Below are 13,233 nucleotides of genomic sequence, written 5' to 3' on the forward strand. Positions count from 1 at the left end.
CCTCATTTAAAGCTAAACTTGGGTTCTATATTATTTTTTATAAGTCAACCTATACGAGTTTTAAGTACTTATCGCAGATTAGCTATAATTGGAGTTTCCATGTATAATTAATATAGGCAAAAGCTAAGTAAACTTTTTCAGAAGGGCTAAAATAAGGTGTGTCAATTCCTATCCAAGAGTACAATATAGTATCAAATGAAAATTAATCTCCAGAATTATATAAGTGATCCTAAAGCAGAATAGATAATTAATGTTGTATTCACATGTACAATTTCGCCTCAGCCAGGTAATTAGAGTTAATATAATTCCAAGATAAATGGATTAGTAATTTCTTGTGTTTGAATCTCTGCTAAAGGTAAAGTTAATGTAGTTTTGACAATAGCTAATTAATTAGTTCCATCCTTGTAAATTAAAAACCTAAGATCATGAAATGTTGGCTGCATGCAGTATGACTAGAAACAAATTGCATTTGATGCATGCAAATCGTTTAATTTACTGGAGTTTAAATCCTGTATAATGATAGAATTGAGAAATTTAAGTTACTGCGCATCTCTACTGGCACTCAATTGAGCCATAAACATGAATAACAACAGACAGATATAGGCAATTTTTTCTCTTTTTTCTGAGCAATGAAGACGCAGTAAATATGTAAGTATGTAACATTCTCAATCCCTTCGATTGGGAGGTTTTCCCATTGACAAACATGCTTGGAGCTTAATTTTAGAACAAGGAGAGATATTCGCATATTCAGAGGTTTTATTGTCACACCAATTTCAATAAATAATACTCTAACCCTTACACATTGAGATACAAGTCAATGAATTAGTGCACTAACATAAACATTAAAGGACAAAAGAATTTGTCCCTACATATAATATTAGCTTAGAACCAGGACAATGATTATCAGCTCTTGTTAATCCTTTAAAACAGATGAACTTAACTACAGAAGAAATTATAAACTATAATTAATCTGTTCCTTGCAACTACCAATTATAAATTTGTCCAACCTAATGTACTTCTGGATAGAATCCTATGATTCCCTCCCACAGCTCCAGAATGCACAAAACCAAAAGGTCAAGGTTGCCCCTTGTGATGTCAGAATAAGAGCTCATACTGCCAGGGATGTTTTTGTCTTGAGTCTGAAGAGCAAACAATTTTAAATTTGCTAGTGGGGGCAGTTTTCAATAAAAGACAGTGTTTGTGTCCCCAATCTGTACTCCATTTCATATATCAGCAATGGAGAATCAGGCTTCGAATGGAAGAAAAGCAATAGAAGAAGAGCTCAACAAAGGGCGTGACACAGCAAACCAGTTACTCGAAATACTTGTTCATAAATCTAACACTCGTCATACAGATGCAGAAGTAGAAGGGCTAGTGCTACCATTTGCTGAGGATCTTGCTCGCAAGGTACTGATATCGTTCTCAAATACCCTTTTACTGTTGAGCACTCAAAGTGATGTTTCCGATGGTGTTGTTATGCCTGTCGCTGTCAATGATGTCTCTTCGTCCCTCATATGCCCTAATCTTGAGGATAAGGATGGGGTTCGCAAGGGTTCCATCAACGCTAAAAGACGAAGAATTTCCAACAAAAGAAAGTAAGAACATATCGTTTAGGTCTTATTAGCATATTATTTGCGATGATTGTTGTTAATTTTCTTAATTGGATCATTTAATTAGTTATGTTTTGAAGTTCTTGTTATGATTGTTGTTAATTTTCTTAATTGGATCGTTTAATTAGTTATGTTTTGAAGTTCTTGTTATGATTGTTGTTAATTTTCTTAATTGGATCGTTTAATTAGTTATGTTTTGAAGTTCTTGTTATCATTTTATGTTTAGAAAGATAAATATTAGCTTTTGCCTAATCAAAGTGGGATTTTATTTCTTGTTGGAGATAGAGTTCTCGAATTCATTGCATCGTCTCTTTAGATCTAAACTTCTCTGTAGCTGCTCTCAATAATCATACATCCTTTTTCTAGGTAATTTAATTTAGAGGTTATGTTAAATTTTTTAGCTTCAATATCATAAACTTACTTTTATTTTAAAATATTCAAATTGTTTTGGCCAACTCTATCTATATATGGTTTCAGTTTTGAAATTAATTTCCAAAGCTTGTTCTTTCTATCAGTTTTGTTAATATTAACTGTATATTACTTCCTGGACTTATTTACTGTTAATATTTCTTTAGAAGATAACGTTTTTCCTTAATATACAGTAAGAGATTCAATTCTGATTTATATAATCCTTCAAATGAGCTCAGTGCTGTGAAAGATTAGTTCCTAAGTTCTATCAAAGGATATGCTGTCCTGATAATTGTATAGACAGTACAAAGAAGATACTTTCCCAGTAAAATTAACCGAGACTAAACCTTTAGTCATAATCACGATTTGCTTATTTACAGTGTTAACAGATAGAATGACAATGATTGTACTGGTTAATTGTTATATACCTTGCAATTGATTGCCTAAAAAGATGTAGTTATACATTAGATTTCAGTAGGTAAATAATCACTTTAATCATTGGAATTTTCAACCTTGTGACATCAAGTGCACCAACATGGGAGAAGAACAGCTCACACCTGATTGAAGATGGCTATATATGGAGAAAGTATGGACAGAAAATGACCATCAATGCAAAATACCTCAGGTATATATTCTTCAATTTCAAGCAACAAAAATTCCATTTCTCTCTATATAGGGTTTTTTCTTGTGCTCTTATATATACTTATCCAATATAATTCAATTCTGGTAATCTATATGTATAGGACCTACTACAGATGCACTCACAAGTATGATCAGGGTTGTCCAGCAACCAAACAGGTTCAAAGGATTCAAGAGAACCCTCCATTGTACCGAACAACTTATTATGGTCATCACAATTGCAAAATCTCTTTAAGTCCAGAAATAATGTTGGAACCAGCTTCTTCTTCTGACTCTTCTGTGTTCCTTAGCTTCAGTACCACCTTCCCCACCAAAGAAAAATACCAGTTTTCATCATCAGTTTTGTCATCCACGAAACAGGAGCCTATGGAAGTGATTCCGGATGACTGTGGTATACACAACCAATTACCTTCTGCAGATTACAATCTGTTAAGTGACTATGAACTTGATTTCAATTGTTTGAGGCATGACACTATGCAGTCTATGCCATCCTCCACTGAATCTTTTCTATTTGACAAAGTTTGTGGGAGTGATATGGATTTTGATGTCTAGGAATGTTCCGGTTTCTACATTTATTTATTTATTTCTGTAAGGGCTTTGGTAACTTCATCTTCGAACAGAGGTTAATTGCTTTTATTACTTAATTTAGAAAGTATTTACACTGCTTGAGGCACCTATAATAGTCATATTCTTTTAGATAGAATAACTAGTATGTACATAAATAAATTTAGATGAGAAAGTTGTGTTGAAGGTAACTCCAAAACTGATATACTTATATATATTCTTAATATTATTCACCTTTGTATGAAAGAAGTTTAATGTAATTTCGCATGTATGAAACTTTGATATGGATGTGCATAGATATGAATTTATTTTAAAATACATAACAATTTTGCTAGTTTGAACTCATAGGAGTTCAGGATGCTTGGGAGTGGGAGGTGGAGTGGAGTTTTTTTTTTTCATCTGCTAAACAAATTACAAATTTAGGCGTTGCTTCAATGTCCTTTTAAAAGAGTAGGTTGTGGTGTCTCCACGTGAATTTAATGAAAACATATGTCATATGTGATGGAAGAGTGACTTGCTTGAATTTCAAATGATGGAAAAGTGGCTTGTTAGAATACCAATGATGGAGGAGGATCAAGACACTCACTAATATACAAAATTGACACCAATGATGGAACATGATTTAAAGGATGGATGTCATCCATATGAAGAAACAAGCTTTGGAGTCAAATGATGGAAACTCACCTCATGAAAATTGAAGTTACTTCCATCGAAATGATTTGTTTGATGCGAAAAGGTTGAAATGATAAATGAAAATGTGTTTGGAGAGTGCGATGGATATGTATCTTGAAGGAGATTGGGCCAACCCTTGAAGAAAATGTATAACAAAAGTTAATAAGATAATATATCCTAGTGAACTTGGAATAAAAGAAGAGCTACAAAATTGACATAATATCTATCATTTCCATGTTTAGTTTACAATGCTTGAGCACTCCTATTTATAATAGGGAGGAGTAAGCTCTAGTCTCAAAAAAACCAAAAGATAAAAAGAACCTAGAAACTAAGCTCTAGAACTTTCTTCAATATTGACTAATGAGCTGTCAACACTAGTGGAAAAATAACGTATAACATCACGCGTTCAATGTCCAACCACTGAATAACCAATGTTAAAAATGACTAATGACATTTTTGTAAATAAATGCAATTATTAAATGTCGTTTATAATTGTAATTCGACGTAAAATGATATAAAACATCGAATGTCCAAGTGTTAGATGTTAAAAGGTTAGTGAATTCAATAGATATTTGAGTGGGAGATTGAAAATTCATTCACTTTATCTTAGCGTGCGAAATCCTCTTCTCTTCTCAAACTTTTCTCGAACGAAGTTTGACGACCATCACAGGTAATCTTTCTTTCATTTGATATAAATGCATGTTAATTAAATACTTTATGTATGATTTTCATTTGTTTTGACCGATTATTTTCGATTAAACACTTCTTAATAGCCAAAAATAAATGCAATATGACTGTTATAACAATATTGACTTGAAAGAAATTGAATTCATCGTATGAAAATGATGTAAGTGACTAAAAAACTTATTTAATCGCTTATGTCCAACACTTAAGCAAAAATTCCATTTCAAACTCCTTTTAAATCAGATTTTCACTCTTTTCAAAACATGTAATCAGATTTTCACTCTTTTGAAAACAAGTATTGGTTAACTTTCTTACTTGATCAGTTATACACATTATATACCAGATTATGTTAGAACAGTTTGCCTCCAATAAAGCATACAAGAAATCTGAAACAATTTAACAAATTACATGGATTGCTTAACAGATTAAATCATACCATAAATACATTTTCAATTTGTTTAAACATGTAAACCTTTTTCCAATCATTAATAATTATACAATGTTCATCATCATGTCCATCATAAAAAACAAGATATTCAAAGATTCATTCTTAAACAATGAATATGCATATTACATATATAATCACAATGAATATGCATAACATATAGTTCAAGAACAAGCAAATATATAAAAAACAATTTTTCTTAATGTGTGCAAGAAACTATAAAAGCATTTCTGTTGTTGTGATCATAAAAAACACATAAGGGTTTGGGTTTAGCTTTCACATAGCTCTCCCTATCAACAACTTTGTTTAGTTTGAAAACATGATTTGGATAGATAGAACACTAAAAGCCTGGAGGTTTTTCTGTATATACTTCTTCCTCAAATACACCATTCAAAAATGAACTTTTCATATTCATTTTATATAGTTTTATTTTACGAAAAGCAGCAAGGGATAACAATATTTGAATAGCTTTTAACCTTGCAACAAGAGCAAATATTTTCGTATAATTTATACCTTTCTGTTGTGAATATCCTTTGCCAACTAGTTTGGCCTTGTTTCGAACAACTTTTCCATCTTCATCCAACTTGTAGCTTAATGTCCTTTTTGCACCAATTGCATTCTTGTTTTGGGGTAATTCCATTAGCTTCCAAACATCATTCTTATGGAATTGCTCAAGTTCTTCTTCCATGGCTTCTACCCATGATTCGTCTTCCAGAGCTTCATCTATATTGGAATGTTTCACTTGAGAAATAAGAGTCACTAGCCCATGTTTGTGGAAGGACCTGGTCTTGACATTTTCCTTAATGTCACCTAAAATTTTATATGTGGGATGATCTTTTTCCATCAGACGACGTATTCCCAAAGGCTCTCTTTTCTCCTCAAGTTCCTTAATTTCAAGTTCAAACGTTATGACTTCATTTGATTCTTTTTCCTTTTCAGACTCTTTTGGAGTAGACGATTCATTTGCTTCGTTGGATGTTGTATTGTTTAACTGAAATTTAATGAATTCATCGTTTAGCTTTAACTTCTTAATTAGAGTCATGCTCATCGTCAATAAATCTTACATGTCAACCTCTTCCACTATAGATGTTCTAGAGTTATAAACTCTAAATGTCTTAGACATTTAAGAGTATCGAAGCATAATTCCTTCATCACTCTTAGTGTCAAACTTTCCAAAAATATCTTTAATATTCAATATACAACATTGACAACCAAAAGAATGAAAATAAGATATATTGAGTCTTCTATCCTTCCATAGTTCATATGGGGTTTTGCAAAGGATGGATCTAATGCAAACTCTAACGATTGTTGGTTAAAATACCTTTTTAGTCTCCAAGTTGGGGTGGGAATTTTCATTTTGTCCCCGCTTTCAAAAATGATTGCCTTTGGTCCCCATGTTTTCAATTTTGAGTGCAATTGATCCCTTCCGTTAAGTCTATGTTAACGGCGTTAAGTGTTAAGTGAATATGCATGTTATGTGGCAGCAAATGTTGTCGTGGTAGTGAGGTGGCAGCATATGTGTTTTAAATTTGGGCAAATTACATATATTCATTTTTTTTAAATTAGGGCAAACAAAACAAAACTCATATTTTTACTCAAATACTTGCAGCCCAGACCAACTGCCGAAGAGCAAGAAAGAACCGATTGCTTTCACTTTGGTTGCCATCCTTGAACCTACAATTAAACCTTCTTACGCCTGCAAGACCATTGGATAACCAAAAAAAAAGTTCAATTGAGGAAAACAGAGGCAACTAGAACAAAAAGGAATAGTTCATTTGAAGCTGCGAAGGTAAGTCTCCTTATCAAAGCTCTTGGTCTTTTCTTATGTGAAAGCCAGTAGAGACTAGGTATGCATTCCCCCAACATCAAGACTTCAATCCCCTTTTGGTACCCAGAAAACACGTAAATAAAGGAAAACAAAAACAACTAATGCATATTTTTTTCATATCAGTCTCATACCAAAACAGAAGGCAAAAATGGTTTTTCTCTCTAACAAGACTTCCCTCAATCTGAGTAATGATGTCCGTTGTACTATCTTCAATCGCAAAATCCTCGTTCACCTGTATCAAACACAATGAACGGACCGAATCGTAAATCCCGTGCCATTTCATTCGAAACCTTTCCTCTAGAACAACTCGCCCCATTCATCTTCGTTCCCACATCACCATATTGTCCAATCTTCAGTTATCTGTGATCCCGCCGGTGATGGGGATTTCATTGAAGCAGTTGCACGTAGACGACCATCGTTGGTAGAGCAACGGGAGAGGAGCCTCCACCTCAGTCGGCGACGACTCCGGTGGCAAACAACAGTGGTGGAAATGGACTTTTGCGGCTTCGGCGGAGAATGCAGGAATGACGTCGTGGAGGCAGCGACAGCGCTCTGGCTTGCGGTTCGCAGCTTGCGGTGATCGAATTTGCTCAGGCAGCGGCCGGTATCGTTCAAACAACTTTGCGCACGAAGAGAAGAAGGGAAGGAGAAGACTCAACGCCATGGCTGACGACCCACCCGGCGGTGAGCAGTTATTCTGGTGGCGCTTTGCGCCACAACTTGCAACGATGGTCGTCTTCAGTGGAGGTAGCGACGACGAGGATGCAAGGTGAAAGGTGAGTGTGTTCTCCTCTCGCGCGCAAAGATGGGCGAGGAGGAAAAGGGGATCTGATGTCGCGGCCAGCGGCGGCCCTGATGGCGCTTGGCGTCGCCGACGATGTTTTGGACCGGGTAGAGGGCCCTTCACGGTGGCCGTGTGGGTAGAGGTTGAGTCGTGGTCGTTGAGCGGCGGAGGGGAGTCTTTCTGGTTTTTCTTGCTCAAAGAAGGAGACTTTAGGTCTCTGGTGTTGTGAGTATGGAATGAAGAGGAAAATGAGAGAACCCCTAAGGGTTTCCAAGAACGAAAAGGGCTTGGGCCTAATTTTGTTTTGTTTGCCCTAATTTAAAAAAATGAATATATGTAATTTGCNCAAATTTAAAACACATATGCTGCCACCTCACTGCCACNACAACATTTGCTGCCACATAACATGCATAGTCACTTAACTCTTAACGCCGTTAGCATAGACTTAACGGAAGGAATCAATTGCACTCAAAATTGAAAACATGGGGACCAAAGGCAATCATTTNTGAAAGCGGGGACAAAATGAAAATTCTCACCCCAACTTGGGGACTAAAAAGGTATTTTAACCTTTATTTTATTATTTATTTAAGTTAGTGTCAATTAGGTTGATGTTGATTTCTATAATATTTATTTAAGTTGGTTTTAGTTAAGTCGACACTAATTTATAAACATACATGACTTTGTGATAACAAATAAGAATTGTAAATCAATCACAAAATTTCGCTAGTATTTTGCATTAGACTTTATATTACGCGAAATGAAAGTGATAATCAACCATGATAAAAAATATGTAGTCGAAGATTAATGCAAACAATTAACAATATTTCATGAAATAAAAAAAAAAAATTGGATTAAAATATATATGTCTTAAAATTACAAAGTCATTAATCTTTTTAAACTATCTATCCGGATTTTTCAAAATTAAATATATTCATTATTAGTGTTACCTCCTCTTAATTTAATTTAAAAGAAATGTACAAATTTTTCAAATTAGAAATAGTACATAAATATTTTATTAAATATCAAACTGAAAACTAGGATCCTACAAGCCATAACAACTTAATATCAACCGTAAATAAACTAAATTTGTGCATTCAATAAACCAATTATCAAAAAATTATACTAATCAATAATTTCAAACAAAATTATAACAATTTGAATAACACAAAATAATGCAAACAATATACAAATATTATCTTACAAATTCTTAAAGGAAATAAATAATGAGAGGAGATGAAACAAACAAAGGAGTGTATTCTTCACAAAGGGAAGAGGTGATGAAAACAAAACTCTAAATCACTGATAAAGGAGAAAACGTTCATATAAAATAACGGTTGCAGGCAGAAATTGATGGAGTGCAAGAAACAATAGGAAGGCCTAGCCCGTCAGAAGAAGAAAAACCTCAAGCCATTTACTTCCTGCAGCGCCCCAGTTTCTTTGAACACTTTATATTTTATCCTTCATAAAGTGATTTCTAAATTGCACGTTCAAAATTTTTTTCATAAATAAGCTTTCGAAAATTTCCGGAATTTGATTTCTGAAACTAGATTTTTGGAATAAAATTTTTAAAACGAATTTTCGGAATAAACTTTCTCTTACAGAATTTCTCGAATTAATTTTTCAAAACACTTATAAGTTTCTGAAACATGTTTCCTAAACATTGTCATCTTTTCTAAATACATGTCACTTTTTCTGGCGGGATGACACACACTCATATTCATTTATATAAAACTAACTTATCTTATTAAATAAGTTTTTCTAAAAAATGACATACACTTCATTTTTATAGAATCTTAATATCATTTTGGTTTTTATTTTCGTCTATACTTAACTTTTTCACGTGTTTAATGTGATATATACATTTTTGTAATTTTTATTTATGTGATATATACATTTTTGTAATTTTTATTTAATTTGATCTATTTTCCTTACAGATTGTTAATGACACAATGTCTACCTTAGCAATTAGTAAATGAAATGTTTCTTTTTGGCCTACATAGCCTATCAATACTAGGGTTTCAAACTTTCACTTTCTCTTTCCAATCTACACGTTGCCATCCATAATATGGTTTCAAACTTTCACTTTTTCTTTCTTTCCTCTCATCTTCCATATCTCATTTGCTTTCAATTGATGCCTTTTTATTTTCACTTTCTTTCTACAATTTAGGTTTTCAACTCAAATTTAGTAGAATTACATTTGGGTTATTTTGTTTTGAAAGCAGATATAATGAATGTGTGTTCTGTTTTTAGTTTTTGATTGTTTGAGTGGAAAGTTTGGTTTTTTTTTTATTATGTGAAAAATAGAAGGAAACATGGAAACCGCATTTTAGTTTATGATTTATGTTGTTTATGAAGTAACGATTTAGGGATTTATTTAGGAATTTATTATTTATGATTTAGGGTTGTTCGATTTAGGGATTTATTTAAGAAACTACATCTTGATTTCTGATATGTCAATGCATGTGTTTAAATGTGATGGGTCACTAAGGTTGTGTGGTGGAGGTGCGTGATGACTGACTGGTGACTGGCGGTAGTGACCAGGGCTTTTGTGTTGGAAGGTTAAAAATGATGATGTGACAATGTGAATAAACAAACTACATAGATTGATTGCTCACGTGAATACTATATTGTTGACAATTTAAACATTATCAAGAAAAAAAAACCATATTAAAGAAAAATTACAAAAATTGATGACATATTAAATACTCGAAAAAAGTAAAGTCTTACATTAAACAAAATAGATTAAATAAAGACCAGAAGTAGTATTAAACTTTTTTATAAGTGAATCTTTTATTGTATTCTAAGAATATTCATCCGGAGTCATCAAATTACTTAGATTTTGCTCATGTGAGAAAATAAACACTCCAAATTCTAGCAAGAAAAGGAAATAAGAGGAAAAAGAAAACTTACAAAATGCATTATGGTATAATGAACAATATTATAATTCATTATTTTAAATCATAAAATAGTGTTAGGAGTGAAAGGACGTGCGGGGCCGAGGAGATGGTACATGGCTAGTATTATATATTAAGCAGGTAAACTTCTAATTCTATAATTTTTAACTAAAAGGGTAGAAGAAACTAATTCAAACTCTATGTTTATGTTCAAACTTAAACAACATCATTCTCAGTACCCCACACGTTACACTTTATATATATATATATATATATATATATATATATATATATATATATATATATATATATATATATTATGTATGCATACTTATATATAATTTAGAAATTTAATTAATCTCAATCGAGTGAAAGTATTTATTTTACATATTATCATTTAAGTATATGATGATATAAATCTTATTAAAATTTTACTATTGTATTTGTAGTATGGGGAGGTGACCGGTTTGTGGGGAGTCAAGGAAGTGAATACATGATTGAGTGGTGAAGGAACATTGAAAACTTAAAAGGTAATTAATGGTTTTAATGGATAAATATTACATAAAAAGAAACAGAAGATAAGATAATTACAAACAGTTAATGCTAATTATTGGGCCTAATGCCTATAAATATAGACTTAACAACCAAGTCATCACCTCCGCGGAAACCTTTGGCGTGGAAGTTGGAAGATGGGGAGATTGGAGGAAGCTTGAAGAGTTCTATCTCGGATCCTATAACTGAAAGAATATTGATAAAGATTTTAATAATAATTATACCGATAGTGTTAAACTCGTAACAATTCTACCAATGTATTTTGCTGAGTAATTTGAATTGAGTACGTATCCAATACAATTCATTCAACCCGTAAATTCTTGAACTGGTACAAACCAATTGTTTATATACATATCAATCATTTGCATGAATTTGTCAAAATCAATAGTATTTCAATACACGTCTAATAATGGTTGACCAAAGATATGAGAATGATGAATTCATTATTTGAATATTTAAACTTAAAGTCACATATTCAATGATTCGACATTGATTTTAAAGCAGTTAAGTCAGCACACACTATAGTATCATAATTAAAAAATATATAGATCAATTTCAAGTAAAAGCGCATTCAAACATAAGATAATAAATTTGTAATTAAGTTTGTGTTTTATTTGAATTGAATACATTTACCTATACAAGATACGTATGGTGCAGCAAAAATTAACCACGATTTTACAATTTTATCGGATCCTACCAATCTTACTATTTTATGATTATATAAATATTTTGCAAAATCATATGAAGTTACGATTTTACTATTTAAATATTGCAAAATCATATCGGATCCTACCAATCTTACTATGTTAATTTCCTGCAAATATAAATTTACAGGAAATTTTCTGGGAAAAAAATATAATTTTTGTATCAAGTTTCTACGGAAAAAAAAAATTAAGTAAAAAACCGCAAAAAAAAATTGTGTTTTATTAATAGTTTCCTGACAAGTTTAAAAATATATTTATCACGTTCTTACTAATTTAAATTTGTAAATAATTTTCAATAAATAGAAAACTTTTATGTGAAAATTTTTGGAGATAAAATTAGTAAGAAAATATCATAAATGCAGTGAAGAAAGGGAGTAAACTCCTTCAGAATATGGGACTCTAATCCTGACGAATATCTGAAGTGCAAAAAGTTATTTAATATGATAAACAGTGCCAAAGGGAAAATAAGAAAAATATTAAAACTTTGTTTCTTTATGTTCTGGTAATTGTAGTTTGATATCACTATATTTTTATATTAGTAATATTAATTATCAGTATTTTATTAATGGAGAAAGTTGAATGCATACATTCTCTATCATTCCTTTTAAACTCATTAATCCAACTTATAACTCTAAATGTTATTGAAAAAAATAATTAAATTTACAGTTTCCCACATTCTTTTTAATTTTTAAACTTTACTAGTAAGACAATCTTATAATTTCATTTTCATAAATATAGGGATACATGAAAAAGTAAAACTATATTAATGCAAATATGAATGTGCATTCTTAAACATATTAAAAAATAAAAAAACATAAATATTTAATTTAACATGTCTCTTATATGAAAATAAACAAGATATTTTATTAACTAGAAAACAAGTTGTATGTTGTTAAAAGGAGACAAAAGAGCACATTGACTAGTCAAAATTATCTATTCCCAGAGAAGCAGCAAGCGGCACTTATAAGTTGACCGTTAATCAAGAGTGAAACTACGCGTACAACACTTTGAGGTCTTCAAATTATAAACAGAGAGATGTTAATTGAATTTTTCTTCTTAATTAAAACATGATAAATTTAGAATTAGTGTGAATTATACACTAATGTTGACACTTGGTTGGACCATCAATCCCTAGAATTACAAGGTTCCATATTTGACAACTTCAAACAGTCTCTACCTTTTCCCTATAAATTCCCATTTCCATGAAACCAATATCATAACCTTCTCTTCTGCATTAATTATTTCTCACTTCAATTCACTCTCATTCATTCTAACAATGAGTCTTCTTCCTCCTTCCTCCATGCAAGCATCCAACAACACCATGCAAATTTCTATACCCATCACCCAAAGGAGAGGGATTACTGTTCTACAACCCAAAACAATACTCAGCGGAGGAAGATCACCTCTTCCACAGACATATCAATCCCCAACACCCATTCATATGCTATC

General features: G+C 32.0%; 1 protein-coding gene across 1 annotated transcript; it reads left to right on the plus strand.

The window, feature by feature from the left end:
* The first annotated feature begins 568 nt into the window (after positions 1–568).
* On the plus strand, positions 569–3,323 carry LOC106778128 (probable WRKY transcription factor 70). Its single transcript, XM_014666042.2, has 3 exons — positions 569–1,595; positions 2,545–2,643; positions 2,762–3,323. Exons 1-3 carry the CDS (start codon positions 1,237–1,239, stop codon positions 3,207–3,209), a joined length of 906 nt encoding a protein of 301 aa, XP_014521528.1. The 5' UTR covers positions 569–1,236; the 3' UTR covers positions 3,210–3,323.
* Positions 3,324–13,233: the final 9,910 nt, after the last annotated feature.

Source organism: Vigna radiata, unplaced genomic scaffold (genome assembly GCF_000741045.1).
Source record: "Vigna radiata var. radiata cultivar VC1973A unplaced genomic scaffold, Vradiata_ver6 scaffold_214, whole genome shotgun sequence".
Lineage (NCBI taxonomy): Eukaryota > Viridiplantae > Streptophyta > Magnoliopsida > Fabales > Fabaceae > Vigna > Vigna radiata.

Bases quoted from the DNA above. Each gene is read 5' to 3' on its own strand.
- LOC106778128 (XM_014666042.2), top strand. From the start codon at position 1,237: ATGGAGAATCAGGCTTCGAATGGAAGAAAAGCAATAGAAGAAGAGCTC. The intron at 1,596-2,544 runs GTAAGAACATAT...TGTGACATCAAG, and splicing joins AGAATTTCCAACAAAAGAAA to TGCACCAACATGGGAGAAGA. The intron at 2,644-2,761 runs GTATATATTCTT...CTATATGTATAG, and splicing joins ATCAATGCAAAATACCTCAG to GACCTACTACAGATGCACTC.